Source organism: Coturnix japonica, chromosome 28 (assembly GCF_054131305.1).
Source record: "Coturnix japonica strain WE chromosome 28, WE-NBRP24, whole genome shotgun sequence".
Taxonomy (NCBI): Eukaryota; Metazoa; Chordata; class Aves; order Galliformes; family Phasianidae; genus Coturnix; species Coturnix japonica.
In genome coordinates, this window is record NC_140690.1 from 7,959,685 (window position 1) to 7,977,515 (window position 17,831).

The following is a 17,831-nucleotide window of genomic DNA, read 5'->3' on the forward strand; positions in this document are numbered from 1 at the left end:
GCAGGAGGCTGTTGCTGGGCACTGGGCCCAGATAGGCCGCCCTGCCCCCTTCTCCTGGGCAAAACCTCTCATCAGCCGTCACCTCTGGTCAGCCATCAAAGAGGAGTGGATCATCAGCGGCCTTGAGGCCTAATTCCTACAGGCCCGTGTGGTGGCCCTGAGGGCCTACGCCTAGTAACCAAGGGGTTAAAAGAGACCTATGGAACAAGAAGCTTTTCAAGAGGCTGAGAGACCATGAATGCCAGTGAGAGAGAGCACTAGACCTGGCCTGCAGGCCAGGAGAGAGGCCTCTAGTCCTCTAGCCATCTCAGCCTTCCTCTGGACCTCCATGTCTCTAAGCCCTCCCATAGGTGTCTAAGTCCATACACCTCTGCACCTTCTTTGGTGCCTGAGTGCCCCTGGGCCACCCTGTGGCTCTCTTGGCCTCTCTGTCTCAAGACCTCTAGTCCAGCTTCAAGGCCTTCAGGCTTCTTGGGCTGTAGGTGTCCAGACCTCGAGGTACAAGTACAACCCCCAGCTCCTCTTGGCCTCTGCTCTTCTAGGCTTTCTCTTGCTTGCCCTCCATGCCTCCCTTTGGCCTCAAGACTACTAAGCTGCAAGGCCTCTTGGCCAGGCTCTGGGCCTCCCTCCAGGCTGTTTTACCTTAAGGCCTCTAAGCATCCTGGGCATCCTCTAAGCCTTTAGGCCTCCCCCTATGCCTCTAGGACATCTTGCAGGCATCTGTGCCTCCAGGTGTGTTCTCCATTACAGCTCTAAGCCTTCCTTTGTGCCGTCAATGCTCATGGACTCGTGGTTTCTTTTTTGGCCTCCCTCTGTGCATCAGGCCCTCAAAACCTCAGTGCTTCCAGTCCAGCCCTTTAGTACCTCGGCTCCAGGCCTACCCTTAAGCTTCAAGGACTTTAGGCTCTACAGGGCTGTTAAGGCCTCTAAGCCTCCTTTTTTGGCTGTGTCCGTTAGAACCACCACTGCCCTTGATGCGCTGTCCCATAACCCCCACAGCTTTGCCCCGTAAGCTATGCACCATATGCTTCTGCTTTGCCTACAAGCTATGGCCTCTAAGATTCCCTCTGGGGCTCTACACACCACGGCCAGCACTTGCCGGTACAGACAAGGGGACAGGGATGGGGCTGTTTCTGCCCTCCTTATCACCTGCCCCTACCTCTGCCTCTTTGTCCCCTCTGTCCTTGGCAAGTGACAAATTGCCAGGGTGGGGCCACGGGGGTGGTCTGTTCCCACAGTCTGTGAGGGGCAGGAACCCACAGGACCCAAAGAGAACTCTTCTATGACAAAAGCCTCAGAGAAGGGGCTGAGTGGAGCATCTAGAGGAGCCAAGTGGCAGGACCAGAGGTTGCCACCAAACGTCAGGAGCGCTCCTGCACTGTGTAAGTGCTGCAGCACTGGCACAGAGACCCAGAGAGGCTGTGGGGTTTCCTCTGGGAGATCTCCAAACCCATCGGATGTGTTCCTGGGCACCAATTCTGCTGGCCCTGTTGCAGCAGGTCCTGGACCAGATGGGCCCAGATCTCCATTCCAACATCAACCATTCCGTGCTTCTGCAACACAACACGACATGCTGTGTTTGGCTCAACCTGGCCATTCACAAACAGGTTTCTTCCTCCTCCTGCTCAGTGCCATCTCTGTGGGATCACACTGCCTCCTATGATCCAACTCTGTTCCAATCAAGGTCAACACCAAAACAGTGCTGACCTTCATGGAGCCTGGGCTTTGGAACACAGGCACAGGAATAAGCACTGCAGGGGTGGAACCTTGTGTATTTCTAAAACATGCTCCTAACTGCCCTGTTCAAACTGTGATGCAGAACCAAGGTTGCATTCCCAGCACAGCCAGGCAGGCCGGCACCAGCCCCAAGGCATCAAGCCACAGCCTGAGAGGCCATCACCAGCCCCGGGGCCTAAATCCATGCCTGGCAGGGACCCCGGCCTGCAGGCTTTTGGCCTGGAAGGGCTTCCCCGGCCTGCAGGCATTGGAGCTGGCAGTGCCCCCCAGAGCAGACAGCTGGCTTTTAGCCTGGCAGGGCCCCCCTAACCGCATGACCAGCTTCAGGCCTGGCAAGGTCCCCCCAACTGCCTGGCCGGCTTTTGGCCTCACAGGCCCAGCAGGTCAGGCAGCCATTTGGTTGCCTGGCACTGAGCCCCGGGCAGGCTGCATAGGAATCCCCAGGCCGGCCAGCCGGCTTTTGGCCTTCCAGTGTTTGCACAGAAAGCAGGAAACTCAGCCCACATTTCTCTTCTGGGCATCCCACGGGCTTCCTGTCAATGCAGGATCACTTGTGCTGGTGGTGTCGTATCTCAGGGCCCATCCAGGTCTCTGGAAGCCACTGGATCCCATGGGGCTGTTTCTGCCCTGCCTGCTGTGCTGCATTTGGGAGGGCGAGATGAAGGAGATGACTGTGCAGCCCCTTCCCAAAGCCTTTCCTGTGCCCTGGCTTGTGTCTCTGAACATTGGGAGAGGGCTCCTAAGCTCTGTCCCTACGCTGGATCAACTCCAGCTCTTCCTCCAGCCAGCCCATAACCCTTCCACGCCTCATTTTTCTTTCACTTGCCGGGAGTCTGGATTCCCACCTTCGGCTCCTTTGACATCATCTCCAAAGAAATCAGGACTGCAAACGGGATCGCGACTCGTCAGTGGCCGATGTTTCACCTGGCCAGCAACCTCATAGCTATGCACCACCTCAAGTCCCGCAGGGAGTCCTTGCCAGGTTGGAGGGGGAATTAAAGTGGTTTGCTTTGCTTTTTCCTTCTCTGGGCAGAGAAGAGAAAAGAGTTGAAGGCCACCCAGTCCATGTCCTTGACCAAGACCATGCCAGAATGCCTGACTGCCTCTTTTCCCATTAACTCCACGTCCCACTAGAAACCCCCTTCCCTGAGAGGCTTCCTGGCCTGTTTTCATGGTACCCACGTTTCTGCAGTTTTGCTGTTGACAAAATGAATTTCTCTTTTCTTGCACTGCACCCAGAGTTCATTCCTTCTGATATCTTTTCCTATAGAGCCTGTTTCTCAAATAAAGGCTTGCTTATTTCTAATTGCAAAGCAAATGACTGCCTGCTAGTCAGAGCAGGATGGTGCCTGCTGTCTGGTAAACCTTATGCAGAAACACTGGAGCTTTTGCATCATGTGCTCCCAACCTCGTCCCCTGCCTGAGACGGGCCATAGGGCACCCACAGCCTCTGGGCAGCCTGGGCCAGGGCCTCACTACCTCTGGGGGAGGAATTTCCTCTACCCATCTACCTCCATTTCCACTCTTGGAGTTTAAAGCCATTCCCACTCGTATGATCGCTGTCTGCCAATGCCAAGTGACATGCAAGGTCTGGTAGTGGGTCAGGTAATGACAAAACAACAGTACATGGACAACTGTAGTATAACTATCAATTTATTGGTAGTGTGGGGCCTGGAAAACTCTGGTTGATGACAGCAGTGGTTCTGTGGATGTCAGATGGTGCCCCAAACCAACCCACTGGGGGTGCTCCCATCTCCTGATGGATGGTGGAGAGGAGCAGGAGGGCAGAGGTGGTGCTGGGGAAGGGCTGGGGGCTGCTGGGCCTGGTCTGTTTCCCCCTGGCAGTGGTTTTCCAGGTGTCTGATGCCCCTAAGCTGACACGGTGGGGGGGGGGGCGCTTCTACCTAATAAAGGATGGTGGAGGGGAGGGGGAGGGTGGTGACGGTGCCTGGGGGGGTGGGGGGCTGCTGGGCTGGTTGTGTTTCCCCCAGGCAGTGGTTGTCTGTCTCTTGGACTGTTTCCCCACCTCTGCACTCTGCGTCCCCTGATGGATGCTGGAGGGGAGGAAGAGGGCAGAGTTGGTGCTGGGGGCTGGGGGCTGCCGGGCCTCTCATGCTTCCCCAAGGCAGCAGTTGTCCGGGTGCTGGGTGATGCTCCGGAGCTGAGGGGACCGCTCCCGCCCCCTGAAGGATGGCGGTGGGGGTGGGGGGGGGGCGGCGATGATGCCCGGTGGGGCCGGGGGCTGCTGGGCCTGTCGCTCATCTGCCGGTCAGACGTTGTTTCAGTGCTGGCCGATGACCGCAAGCCTCCACCCCGGGTGGGTTCTTTCTGTCCCCCGAAGGATGGTGGTGGGGTACGGGGGGGCGGCGTTGATGCCCGCTGGGACCGGGGGCTGCTGGGCTTGTCAGAAATCCAGTCCAGGTAGGAAGCTTGGCAGTCAGCTGTAGATGATGGTATTGTCCTGGGTTTGTTTAGCCCATTTTTTAGCTTCCCAGCGGCGCCTGCAAAGAGAGGAACGTGCTGAGGGCACAGGAGAGCCCCTGCTCTGCTTTCTCACAGTGCATGGCAAAGAGCCACCCTCAGCTCCCAGCCTGTCTCTGGCCCAGCAGTAAGGATGGGCTGAAGCCAATGACAACATCTAACTGCGTCAATCACAGACCGTGTGAGCCAACAATTAACTGGTCTCTTTACGCTGCTTTAACTAGAAACGCCTCCTGGCCCACAGCAGCCCTACAGTAAAGAGTTGGGCAGGATGGGGATGGGGGTCAACAACTCACTTTCTGTTCCTGTACCAGTAAATAAGAAGCCAGCACAGAAGCATCCCCAGCAACAGGGAACCCAAGGAAGCTCCAGCAAGTATCAGGTAGAACTTCCAACCAACTTTAACTTGCTCGGCGTTTGCATGTCCTGCACCAGGCACACCTGGAGGAACAATATGGTCATTGCTGTGTCTTGTACTCTAATGGAAATCTCAAGGAGGTCTGACATTGCTACACAATTCTTTTCCATTTTGTTGGCCTCCTGGAACAAGTGAAAATCCTCAGGCTGCAATGCTTCCCTGCTTCCAGGGGAAGCAAAGGGAACTCCCAAAGGCACCGCGCATTGAGGCGCTCTGGAGCCTCTATTTTGCCTCTCAGCTTTGGGTACGCTCTGGCTCTGCCATATTTGCTCCTTCTTCTCCGTCATGCTCTAACATTTCTTTTGCACTCACCTACCCTTGCCTTGTGAGGCTGGGTAGTGCTGCCGCAGGCCGGCACACCGTGACCCTTTGGGACAAGTCGTCTGACTAAACAAAACTCATTAGAGCAGAAGGAGAGTGTGTGCATCTGTTTAATCAGTTGCTGCTAAGAGTGACGTGGACAAGAACCACGGTCGTGTTGTTCAGGGAGTGCTGCCCTGAGCTCTCCCCTCCTACTCAGACCCCACTCCTCGGGGGCAAAGTCAGGGCCCCACAGCAGCACCTGAACCTGTTTCTCCCCTTTTCCTTCCCCACAGCATGGGCACAACTTGCACGCTCCTGGTTTTCAGGATGTTTCTCCTGCCTATAAACTCCTGCCAGATCGCTGCTTACCTGGATTCCTCAGAAAACGATAGACCCCGTTGTGGTGGGCTTCCCTGGGATTTGACAGCGCTGTGAAGAAGGAGAGAAAGGCAAAGTCTGGGCATGGTGCAGGCACAGAGGAGGCAGAAGGACAAGGAGGCTCCCTCTATGCCATTGCGCCAATTGTGAGTCAGTGCATCTCTCTGGACCTCAGTTTGCAGGATGGACCCCGCTCCGGGCTGCTGGTGTGTCTGGAGCCTCAAGGGAGGCACAGCAAGCTCAGAATGCAGGGACTGTGTGAGGGAGGTACGCTGAAGGCTCCTGTTCCCTCCCATCTCCTCTGAATGTGGTTTTGGTGGCCTTGTTCCCAAAAGGACAAAGTTCCTAAGTCCCTGGGAACTGGGTGCAGTGGGAGGGGAGCAACCTCTAACCATGGCCACGGAGCTCTACCGGCGGCCCTTACCTGCAGTGCCAGCTGCTTGCGAGGCCTCTCTTTCTCCCAGAGGGATGGGCAGTGTGCGACGGATGCCTTGCTGGAATGCATCCATGTGAGCAGGCTCTGCGTCAGTCCCTTTAGAAAGGAGGTAAGAGAGTAGGGCTGTAAGTAACTGCTTCTCATCAGGATGGTATCTTTAGGAGGAAGGTGATGCCGCAAGCCAGTGCAGACACAGGGGCATCACCACAGCAAGGCTCTGATCCGTCCTTTCCTGCTGTGCACACTGCAGATGCTCCATGGATATACATCTAGAAACTCAGCTTCCCAAGACTTTCAGTGGACAGACAGAAATACACCCACCATGTGCTGCCTTCTCGTTCCTGATTTTCTTTAGCATATAGGACAGCCTCTGTGGGTATCTTCCTCTTCCCAGCACCTCTTTCTGTCTCTCAGGACCTGAACAGAAAGTATTGGGATCAATTTCAGACAAACAAGGTATTGAACTGAGTGGTCTTTTCAGCGAAGTCACGAGACAGCAGCCACTCCTGGGATGCCTGTGGGGCTCCAGCACAGGAGGCAGCCAAGTATTTGGCACGGCCTTCCCTGGAGGCACTTCAGCACCCAAAGATGAGACCTTTTATCACACACTACAACCTACAGAACGGCATCACTGAAGAGCAGATGGTGCCAGGGGGTCGTGCCTGGCTGACATTAGGGCTGTGAGCTGGTATCTCTCAAAGGAAGCAAAAACTCACGGCATACCCTTAGGAGTTGCTGGGGCTTTTGTCCTGGAGCTCAGCAGGGAAGATGGATCCCATCCAATGCTTCCCACACCTGTCAACAAACACACATAGAGCAGCTCCTGTCAGATGGACCAGATGATGCGGAGGCTTTGGCAAGGCACTGCTTATAGGCACAGTGGTAATCACACAGCAATGAGAAACATCCCCATTGTGCGTTGTGATCTCTCTCTTCCTTAGGGACCTGCAGTGACTGGAAGGGGCTCAGGTGACGATGTGGCACCCAGAGCTGGGTTGAAATTTGCAGAGGGGCCAGGTGGGCAGTTGGCTGGCACTCAGCAGCTTTGCAGATACTCTCTCCAGGCCACGTGAAACAGTCCTCAGAGACAGCATGGAAGAACATTGGGGTTTTCTTACTAGAAAGATCTCCGATGGATGGAGAGAAAGCCAATGGGACAGTGGGTGCACACAGCACCCAAGGAACAGTGACTGCCCAAGCTTCTCATGGACGAGAAACCACCAGGCAGCAAAAAGCTGAACCCTTCCTGAACTTCCACAACCAAATATGAGTAAAGATCATGAGGTGAAGACTGGTGACTTACCTCTGGCATCCACCCCAGGTTCAGGGACAGGTCTCCATTCTGGTAATTCACCAAGAGGGCCTGCAGGCACAAGTGTGACCAGACACAGGTGAGGAGAGCTTCCACTGCACACTGGGGCCTGGTTTTTCTGCAGTGACCTGCAAAGACTGGCAGCAGGTCGGGGAATGACATGGCCCAAACAGCAAAGGCATCGGTTCTCTCCTCCAAAGAGTGGCAAGGGCTGCCTTCCCACTGAAATGGGACAACTCTCCAAGTAAAGAACTACTCTCAGCTGATCTGTGTACGGCCTTTAAGGCACAAAGAGACTTGAAAGACCTTTGGAGGTTCTTAAGTACCTGAATAAACTATTACAGCGCTCATTTTTCTGTCTTCCAGGAAACAGACACAACTTACCTCTGGGTTTCCCCTGAGGCACAAAATCAGTATCCACCAAAACATCTGGATAAGGAACTCCAACATCATCATCTAAAATCAAGAACAGATGAGAGATGTTCCCATTGCATGTTGCGCCTTCTCCCTTAGTGACTGGGGACTGGTCAGGTAATGGAATGGGAGACTCAGACCATGATTGCCAAAGCTAAAGAATAACCGGGGTGACCTGGAGCCTGGCACTTGGCAGCTTTTCAAATGCCCTCTCCAGGCCACTTGTAACACACCTCTGTGACCTCATGGAAGGGTATACAGCCCGTCAGGGCTTTCTTACTGGGAGCTCCTTGCTGGATCTCCCACTAAAGCACCAGAGGAAACTATGCCTGTTCCTTCCTCTGGGCTCCAGCTGGGTGTCTCTGTTGGGAACTGGGATTTGCCTGTGGGGAGCACTGGGAAGCCAGAGCAGAAATGCTCACGCTTTTCCCAACACGCTTCTTCTGAGCTTTCCCATAGGACACCTCCAGGGTGGGCTCAGCCAGCAGCAGAGCCATGGCCTGGCATAGCTGGAGCCAGCCCTTGGGGAGCACTGCTTCCATAACCCACACCTGGCTCCTGGGGTGCTGCTTGGCCCCCTTCCCAATAAACCCTTGCAGAAAGGCAGCCCCAGGGCAGTGTGGCACAGGGACAACAGCCTGGACCTCTGGCCTGTAGTTACACTTGGTCCCATCTTTGCCCACCCACCTGCTGCTGGAGCTCGCCACGGCACAGCACAAGTCTCCTTGGAACATATGGCCATCAGTAGGAGGAGGAGAGCAAGGCGGGCGGGGGACACGGCCCCCCACACTCGTGCCATGCTGCCACCACCACCGCTGCAGCCAAAGCAAGTGCTGGGGCCAGCACGGAACAGCTGGGGTACACACACTGAGCACTGTGACCTCATCGAGCACGGCAGGCATTGTGACCTCACATCCCTTCCAGGATGCAGATCTGTTCTGCTGCCATGGCCAGGTTCCCCCTGGGCTTGTGTGCACTGTGTGGTGGGAGCGGATCAGCACTCATCTGGAGCAGCAGGAGACCACAGCTGAGGTTTCCACATTGACATCATGGAAACAGAATCGTGGAAAGGCTTGGGTGGGGGGGGGGGAGGGATGCTGGAGACACAGGTGCTGAGAAAGGAGAAAGAAAATCACTTTAATGTTTCTTTTATTGCTTCATACAGCTCTGGAGATTTACTTTTGACTTTCAATGGCACCAAAGAAGCCATTTCTTCAGTGATGCTATATCTGTTATCACAACCTCTAACAAAAACGGCAAATCGAGCGGTATCTGTAGCACCAACAGTTCCATCGATTGCCAGAGCATTTTGATGGATTGATTGACAGATTTTCCTATTTCTTCAGTCTGCCTGGCTCTAGTTTGTTATAACAGAGCAATTTGAGAAAAATCCATTTGTTTTTTCAGGACAAATGATATCTGCCATGCCAATTTTGATCAAAATATATCATAAACTCAATTTCAGGGTGTGAGTGTGTCACAATTTCTGTTAGAATATGTCATTAGCTCTATTTTGGAGTGTAAGAACATCATATATTGGGCCATAATAGGGGCAAAACCCAACTTCTGAGGGTGAGAACTTCACAACTCATGTCAAAATATGCAATAAATCCAATTTTGGAGTGTGTGAGGGCCACAATTTGGGTCAAAATATATCATTAATCCTATTTCAGAGAATGAGAACATCAGAGTTACTTTTATTCTCCCCAGGGTCTGCAGGCCTTTTTCCACTTGCACACTGCACTCGCTTGTCCAATGCACGACACAAAGCCCAGGTGAAACACCTGCTTGCAAAATAAGTCTTTGCCAAATCAAGATAAATGCCCAAGGTCAACTCTCTCTACAAAGCAAGTTCTTTGTGACCACAGCCACAAACAGCAGTTCCATTCAAACGATCAGAATTCTTTCTTCCATCCCAGGACTGTTCTTCAATCACAGACCTTCAGGTCCCCAACCAAACTCCCTGAGAATGTCACCCCAGGAATGTCACTCCAACGTTACTCCCTGATATCACCATCTGTCATGCGTTACCTGGATCTACCTGTGCCCGTGACAGGGGCAGCCGCCCCATAGGGCCCCCAGCCCAAAAGGGAAGGATAAAGGGAATGGGAAAAGAACAGCGGCGGCAATCCAAGGAGGAAAACTTATTTTACTGAATATGATATCGGAATACATGATAACAGAATAGAATGCAATATGATTGAGGCTAATAAATCGAATAAAACAGAGAGAGAGATTCTCCGTGACTTATCTCTGACTGTGAAGTCCTCTGGGATACGTAGTTCTCTTCTGAGAGCTGAGTATTCAGGATGTTGTTATTCCATGGAACTGGAGTATGAACCTTCTAATGATTCTGCACATGATGTTATGATATGGAATATTGACAGCAACATTACAAAGCCATGACAGCAAGCTACAGGACCGTGCCTTGGCCTCGTTGTTCCAGTGCCTTCAGGGTGTCCCAGTGTGTCTTACTGCCCCCAGTGTGTCCCACTATCTCAGTCCCCTCGGTGTGTCCCTGGATCTACACGTCCAGGTGAGCGGCACGGGGACACCTACATCCCCACAGGGCACTTGGGGGACCCTGGGTGTCTCCGCAGCCCTGAGGACCGGGCACCAGGGGCTGGGAATTGATGGCATGGAGGGGATTGTTCATGGCCTGTTCCAGGGGGACCTGGGCACTGTCACCTCCAGCCCTTCCCTTGCGCTCCATGGGGCCGTGCAGAGGAACGGATCTGGAGGGGGCAGGCTCAGGGTGCCCTATGGATGGCCCAGAGTCACCATGCAGCTGGGACAGGGGCTGTGGCTTCTGTCCCCAGGGGACTCAACGTCCTGTCCCGGGTCTCTTGGCTGCTGCCAGTCCTTCTCCTGCCCTGAGTCCTTCAGACAAACCCTGCAGGGACGAGGCTGCTCCTTGCCAGTGCTGCCCTTTAGTGCCCAGTGAAGTTCCCGATGATCAGTGACACCCTCTGATGATCAATAAATCCCTCAGCAAAGCTACACGCTGTGTGTCTGTGTCCTTGTTCTCATGCTCAGCAGGGACTGCTGGGATCTGTTCCTGCCTGGCTGTGGCCACCTCAAAGGGCTGGGAGGCTTCCCCAGCTCCATGCCATGCACACCATGTCCTGCACCCCTGTGGGCTTCCCCACCCTCTCTCATCACCTGCTCCAAAGTCCTAAAGGATGGAGCTCCTCATGCTGCCAAGCAGCCCCAATACCCTCCCTCTGCTCTCTCTCAGCTCCTCCATACAATTCCTCCCGAACCCTACACCCTTTGATCCACCTCTGCATGGACACAAGGTGACCACGTCACCCTCCTTTTAGCCCCTCTTACTGCAGCCACTTGTCTCTCCTTTGGGTCTGCTTTAGGCCTCTTGCATCAGTGCCCCAACCCCACCACCCAGATCAAGGTCTGCATATCCCCTCCCATGGACACCTCCAATCCCTGATGACCAACGAAGCCCTCTGATGACCAGTGACATCCCCTGTTGATCAACGAAGCCTTCTGATGGTCAGTGAACATCTCTGACAATCAGTGGAGCCCTCCGAATACCAACAAAGCCTTCAGATGACCGCAGTCACCTCCTCTGGACAAACTACAGGGCCGTGATGTCTTCTGTGCAGTGAGGGGTCCAAAAGTGGACACAGCACCAGAGCTGAGAACAGGGGGACAAATCACTGCCCCGTTCCTGCTGCCAACGCTGTTTCTGATACAAGGCAGGATGCTGTTGTCCTTCTTGGCCTGCTGGGCACACCGCTGGCTCATGTTCCTCTGAGCATCCACCAGTGCCCCCAGGTCCAGTTCCTCTACGCAGCCTTCCAACTACTCTGCCCCACGCCTGGAGCTTTGCCTGGGGTTACTGTGGCCAAAGTGCGGGACCCGGCTCTTGGTCTTGTTGAACCTCATCCCATTGGCTTCAGTGCAGACATCCAGCCTGTCCAGATCCTGATGAGCTTACCATGGTGGAGGCGACCGCTGGGTGGCTTGAAACATACGCAGTACCCCATGCTACCCTCTAAACACCATATTAGGTCACAAGAAACAAGTCCTGTGTGACATGGCACTCCAGAAAGAACAGTCATAGAATGGGGCTCATTTCAACACTGTCCTTGTAAATACTCGGGCCAAAGATCATGGCAAGGAGTGGATTTATCACATCCACTACCATGCACCAGCTTCTGGTGAAACTGAACGCCTAAATGGGTTGTTAAAAGCCATGTTGAAAGCAATGGGTGGTGGGACATTGAAGCACTGGAAGAAGCATTGGGCAGAAGCCACTTGGTTGGCCAACACCTGAGGATCTATCAGTCGCCGTGGTCCTGCCAGCTCCCTACATACTGTCAAGGGAGAGAAGGTCCCTGCAGTGCATGTAAAGAACATGCTGGGAAAAGCAGTTTGGGTCTTGCCAGCTTCTGGAAGGGCAAACCTCTGCGTGGAACTGCTTTTGCTCAGGGAGCTGGGTGCGCTTGTTGGGTGATTGAGTAAAATGGGGCTGTTCAATGTGCACCAGAAGGGAATTTGATGCTGGGGAAGGGCAGTCAGTAATTCCATGCACACGTATAGGTTTGTTTGTGCGTGTGTTTAATGCTTGTGAACGATTGTTTCTTGTTGGTGTGTATTAAACATGCTGCGGTGATGTGGAATAAGGGGTGGAATGTCACTGATGATTTTTGGTTATCGGTATCCCACATCACAGCACCATGTATTGCACTGGGAGCTGAAGAGTTAATCCTCAGGGCACTGCAGAAGAAGAACTCCTGCATTGCCCAGCAGGCTGTTGGCTGTGCTGTTCTCATTGCTGCTTTGGGGCAATAATACATGTAGGGCCTCAGTAGCTCATCTGACATCCCTTTTCCTTCGGCTCTCCTCCCTGCTGCTCCACCTGACGGCGCATCTCCCCTCGGCATCACGGTGAGGCCTTTCCACCTTTTGGACACTCTCATTCCATTTGATTGATGAGCTTCAATCTTCATCATATGGTATTACAGCGTGCTACCTTGCATTCCCACACCATGTTGAGTAAATCCCTTTGTTTCTCCTCAGATCGTTGCTGCTGTTTGTCATGGTTTTGGTGTCCCCATTGACAGCTCCCCTCCCATCAGTGGTGAAGATGGCGCTTTGTGGCTTTGTTCCCAACAGGGATGGTTTGTTCTATGATTCTGTGTGTCCCCTTGGGCCAACATTACCCCTTTGGCACTGAAATCCAAGCCCATTCCTCTCCATCTCTATTCCCAAGGGATCCTCCTTCCCCACCCTCTCCCCAGTCCCAGATTTCGTCTCCAACCCCCAAAATTGGCATTTCCAGGTTCCAAATTCATCCACCCTTTCACAGCAACACCATGGAAGGCAGCGCTAAAGCTCGGAACTCCTCCCCAGCCAAGCTGTCATGGATTTGTACCTTTTGCTATGGGTTTCCCGCCTCATCACATCCTGTGGAGCTCAGAGAAGAACTACACATCCCAGAGGCCCTCAGGTTCAATTAGACTGTATTATATTGTGTAATCTTGCATCCCAACATCGTAGTTAGTAAAGTAAGTCTTCCTCCTTAGATCGTTGCCACTGCTCTGTTTGTTTCCTTAGCCCAGCTCCCATCTCCCTACCCCTTTCCCTTCCCAATATTGGGGGCCGGGGAGCCCAAAGGCCAACTAGCCCCCTGTTATGGACATAGATTGATCCAGATAACTCCATGACGAGGGTGAGCAGTGATAGGATAAGGGGGAATGGTTTTAAACTGAGACGGGGGAGGTTTAGGATGCATCTTAGGAGGACGTTTTTCACCCAGAGGGTGGTGACGCACTGGAACAGGTTGCCCAAGGAAGCTGTGGATGCCCCATCACTGCAGGCATTCAAGGCCAGGCTGGATGTGGCTCTGGGCTGCCTGGGCTGCTGGTTGGCGACCCTGCACACAGCAGGCGGTTGGAACTGGATGATCATGACGTTCCTTTTCAACCCAGGCCATTCTATGAGTCTGTGACTCTCACAGACCCCACCAGAAGCACACGGCCTGTCCGTGCCCAGGACGGGAGCAGCTGTGCAATGGCACAGACATTTTTACCAGGGCATCCAAAGGAGCTCCGAGCGCAGGGTATTCCAGCCTTGGGCTGGGGGCAAACCCACAGGGTCTGTCCCTCCTGGGCACACCCTGTGAGCTCATAGAAGGCGTCACTTGGCCTTGGCAGCTGTCAGCCATTATGACATCAGAACCTGCCGTCCTGCTGAGGCACGCTGCAGAGCTGTGCAGCACTGCAGTCCTGTGAGGAGTGCAGAGCAGGCGAGTGGAGAAGAGGTGCTTGTGTCCTGGGAGGAGAGCAAGCCATTCTCTGTGTCTGTGCGAGTGAAGGAGCCAAAATGCCAGCCCAGCTGGGCAGGTGGGTTCAGCAGGGCCAGAATGTGGGGAGGGGAAGGCAGAACCGCTGCGTGCTGCTGGGCTTTCTCCAGCCAGGCAGCCCAAACTCCATTTCCGTGGGCACAGCCCTGCTCCTGCTCTGGGGAGAGCCGACTGGGGCAAGGCTGCTGCCCCCCATGGCACAGCACAGCACAGCCCTTCACTCTCACGTGTCCCATGGGTGCTGTGGCACTAAGCAGCTCTTGCTAACGGGCCCTCCCTGGACTCACATCTCTGCTGGGCAGAGGAAGCCATGGCAGCCGTCTGCTCCAAGGATCCCAGCAGACCGTGTGTGTCCCTGCGCTGGGCCGTGATAACCACCATCTGATCTCTCCCTTAGGCAACGCGTCGGCCAAGAGGAGGGAAGGAGGACTCCCGTCCTGCCTCTAGTGGTCCTTTCTAGTGAGTGTTCCCCACCCAAAGCCATCCCAGCACAGCCCAGGAGCAGGACCGTCCCACACGGCTGGGTTGGGAGGAGGGAAATGGGCTGCAGGGCTCAGAGCAGTCTGGCAAACTAATGGTCTCTCCCTACCGATGTCCCCCACAGCTGGAGCCTTCCTCTGGATATTGGGAGTTTGGAGAGAGAACGCCCTGCAGGTCAGTGCTACGCTGTGCGGCAGAGGCCAAAGCTCTGCCCTTCTGCCTCCGTGGGGACAGTTTGGCCATGGGCTCATCGCTGCTGAGACGGAGCCAGGCTGGGGGTTGCCTTGGCAGCAGGACAGGTTTTGGTGTGGCAGCATCTTCCCAGTGCCCAGCACGGAGCTGAAGGCAACAGCGCGTGGGAAGAAGGAGCCTTTGGTCCATCCGTGGGACTGGGGAGTCTGGAAAGGATGGGAAAGCAAACGGAGAAGCAGCAGATGCTCTGACACCCCATAGAGCCCTATAGGGCCCCCACAGACACCCCATAGAGCCCCATAATGCTCCGTAAGACCCCATAGAGCTGCACAAGAGCTCATAGAGAACCAAAGAGCCTCATGGTGCCCACAGGCTGTGGTCCTCTGCAAAGTGCTGGGAAGCAGCAGGAAATTCTGCCAGCGGCTCCCTGGGAAGCTCCTTTGGAAGCTCTGGCCGTGCTCCTCATGCTTCCTCCCATCAATGCCTTTCTCTTCCAGGTGGTGTCTGCAGGACCTGGGCAAGAGCTCCTGTCTATGGGGTAAGGACACTTCCTTGCCATGCACCTGGCTCTGCAGTGTGGCCTCAGCTGGCTGTGTGCTCTATGTGGCCCTTGGCAAAGCAAAGGAACCAAAGGGGCTGGGGGATAAGGAAGGGCACAACCCTCCGGGATCCTTCACTTCATGGCACTGGAACTCTGACCTGCGGGGTGGACATTGCTGAACAAGACTTGCTTTTCCTTTGCCTTCAGGAACCCACTGGTTCAGCTGTCGGCCAGGAAGGAGCTCATTGTCGAGTCACTCTCTGATGTCCTGGAAGAGAACGGGATCCACGGACTCGAGAGAGAGAAAATTCTGCAGCTGACACGGCACGCAATGGAGGCAGCTGTGGAAAAGAGCAACTGGATGCCCAACTGGGCTCTGAAATCCTTGGGTATGTAGACAGCTCTTCACTACCCTCAGCTTTGCGCTCCCCCAAACCTGCCCAGCTCTGCTTTCCATCACAGATATCTCACAGAGCTTTAGGCTGGCTGAGGTCTGAAGGGACCTTAAGACCATCCCAGCCCAACTCCCTGCTATTGACAGGGCTTTGCATCAAGGTGCTCAGGGCTTCATCCAACCTGGTCTCCAATGCCTCCATGGCTCCTCTGGGCAGCACATTGCAGGGCCTCACTGTCTACCGGGAGTCCAGAATTTCCTCCTCACTTCCCATCTAATCCCCCCATCTCTGAGGCTTTACAAACCCTTCCCCTCTGCTCCCAGGGCTGACCGGCTCCTTTCCCCAATCAGCGCTTCAGGCCGGGACTCAGCAGTTCCCATACACAGCAGGAGGGATTCTGCACCCCAGAGCCCCGGCAAGAGCTTTAGGGATTGAGCACTCCCTCCTTCAGCTCATCTCTGGGCCATCCCAGTGCACGTCTGTCCATCTTTATTTCAGGTGCCACTGTTGATGCGGAGAGGACAACCAAGAGTTATGGTGGGAAAGGCCGGCTTTCTCCCCTCTTTTCCTCCGCGAAGTCCCCGGAAACCATCTTGCAGGTATGGCAGGAGAAGTGCTGACTGTGGGCTTCCTCCCCTTGCTTTCGCCCCCCTCCCCCCACAGACACCCCACAGAGCCCCATAAGGGCTCCCCCTCCACCCCTTAGTCCTTTCTTCCCCCAGTCCTTCCCCTTCCATCCTTCCCCCCCATCCTCACCCCATTCTGGCTGCACATCCATTTCCTTTGGCCCAGCTGCTCGGCTCGGCCCACACTCTTCCCCACATCGCTGACACCAGTGTTGGGAGTGTGCTGGGCTGACAGATGCTGGGGAGGGCTGCCCCGCCGGCTCTGTGCAAGCAGAGAAAGGCAATTGACTCCAGAGCTGTTGTCCAAACCTCTGCATATTGCCCTCCCGTCCCTTGAGTAGCGTTCCATGACGGGCAGCCCCATAGAAGACAAGGTCTGTGCTCCTTGCCCAGCATCCAGCTCTGGCGGCTCTTTGCCTCCCCACTGATGGACGCATCTTTCTCCTTTCAGCCCGATGTTTCTGCTGGAAGCTGCTGGGCTTTTCAAGGATCTCAGGGCCACGCTGTCATCCAGCTGCCGGAGAACATCTGGCCCACGGGTTTCACCGTGTGGCACGTGTCCAAGGCAGTGTCTCCCTCTGGGGAGGTCAGCAGTGCCCCCAGAGACTTCGCCATCTTGGTAAGTCTCTGCTTGCTGCTGCTTCTGGAGGACCCCGAGGAAAAAGCTTTGCCATAGAGCCCCATAAAAGCCCATTGAACCCCTATAGAGCCCCAGAGACAACCAACAGAACACCATAACCGCAACATAAGACCCCATAGACCCCCACAGACACCCCAAAGAGCCCTGTAGAGCCCCCACAGACACCCCATAGAGCCCTATAATGTTCTGCAAGACCCCATAGAGCTGCACAAGAGCTCATAAAAAACTAAAGAGCCTCATGGTGCCCCACAGACACCCAACAGGGCCTCATAAGGGCCCTACAGACACCCAACAGAGCCCCATAACTGCCACATAGAGCCCTGTAAGACCTCATAGAGCCACACAAGAGCTCATAGAGCACCATAGAGCCACACAGTAGACACCCAACAGAGCCCCATATGACCCATACTGTTGGGAGCTCCCAAATTTCAGTGGTGGGCTGCTGCAGAGCATCCTGCCTGAGGGCACCGAATCCCTCGGGTGGTTCCATGTCTCCAAAAGCCTCTAGGGCTCTTTGTGGCCGAGCAGCTGGGAGCAATTGCTCCACGTGCCCTGACTCAGGTTCACCCTCCTTTGTGCTCCAATCCTGCCAGAGCACAGGGAGGGTTGGAAGGGCTCCCACCTTTGGCCTCAGTGTGTTCTTTATGGCACTGCCTGCCTAAGTGTGACCACCATCATCTCTTCTCTTTGAGGGAGTGGATGAGGACGAAGAGGAAACTCTCCTGGGGTCATTTCTTTATGACGTGGACGGAGAGATCTCCCAGACCTTCCATGTTCAGGTATGGCAAGTGCAAGGGGGGAGGCCAGCTGCCTGCAAGGCATGCTAAACAACTATTGAATATGAATCTGAATTCCAGGAAATCACTGACTGTGTATTAGGTTCACCAATATCTATGGGGCGAACAGTGGGATCTGTGGGGCACTATGTGGCACTGGTCCCCCTCCGGCCCATAACGAAGCCTCTCCTCTTTGCATTGGCAGGAGAAGCCCCTTCAGTCGTATCGAAAGTTCAAACTGGATGTGCGGAACAACTGGGGAAACGCGGAATACACCTGCGTGTATAGAGTGGAAATCCACGGAAACCCCTAAAAACCCCTAAAAACCCCTAAAAATCCCTAAAAACCCCTAATAAACCCTAAAACCCCCTAAA

At 54.5% G+C, this 17,831-nt stretch overlaps 2 protein-coding genes across 3 annotated transcripts; one reads left to right on the forward strand and one right to left on the reverse strand.

The window, feature by feature from the left end:
• Nucleotides 1–5,237: 5,237 nt before the first annotated feature.
• LOC146756259 (uncharacterized) lies at nt 5,238–8,213 on the reverse strand. The gene is made up of 7 exons (XM_085524833.1): nt 7,902–8,213; nt 7,392–7,588; nt 7,057–7,343; nt 6,477–6,548; nt 6,075–6,170; nt 5,742–5,849; nt 5,238–5,368 (listed from the first exon to the last, which is right to left on the reverse strand). Exons 1-7 carry the CDS (start codon nt 8,211–8,213, stop codon nt 5,280–5,282), a joined length of 1,161 nt encoding a protein of 386 aa, XP_085380959.1. The 3' UTR covers nt 5,238–5,279.
• Nucleotides 8,214–13,689: 5,476 nt separating this feature from the next.
• LOC146756260 (SUN domain-containing protein 2-like) lies at nt 13,690–17,831 on the forward strand. Of its 2 annotated transcripts, XM_085524971.1 has the most exons (9): nt 13,690–13,847; nt 14,205–14,266; nt 14,412–14,461; nt 14,977–15,017; nt 15,228–15,409; nt 15,914–16,014; nt 16,493–16,660; nt 17,374–17,460; nt 17,663–17,831. In XM_085524971.1, the coding sequence occupies exons 1-9, from the start codon at nt 13,828–13,830 to the stop codon at nt 17,768–17,770; spliced, it is 819 nt and encodes a 272-aa protein (XP_085381097.1). In that variant the 5' UTR covers nt 13,690–13,827; the 3' UTR covers nt 17,771–17,831. The 2 variants fall into 2 exon arrangements, with proteins under 2 accessions (XP_085381097.1, XP_085381096.1); XM_085524970.1 differs by lacking the exons at nt 13,690–13,847; nt 14,205–14,266; nt 14,412–14,461 and having other exon boundaries at nt 14,797–15,017.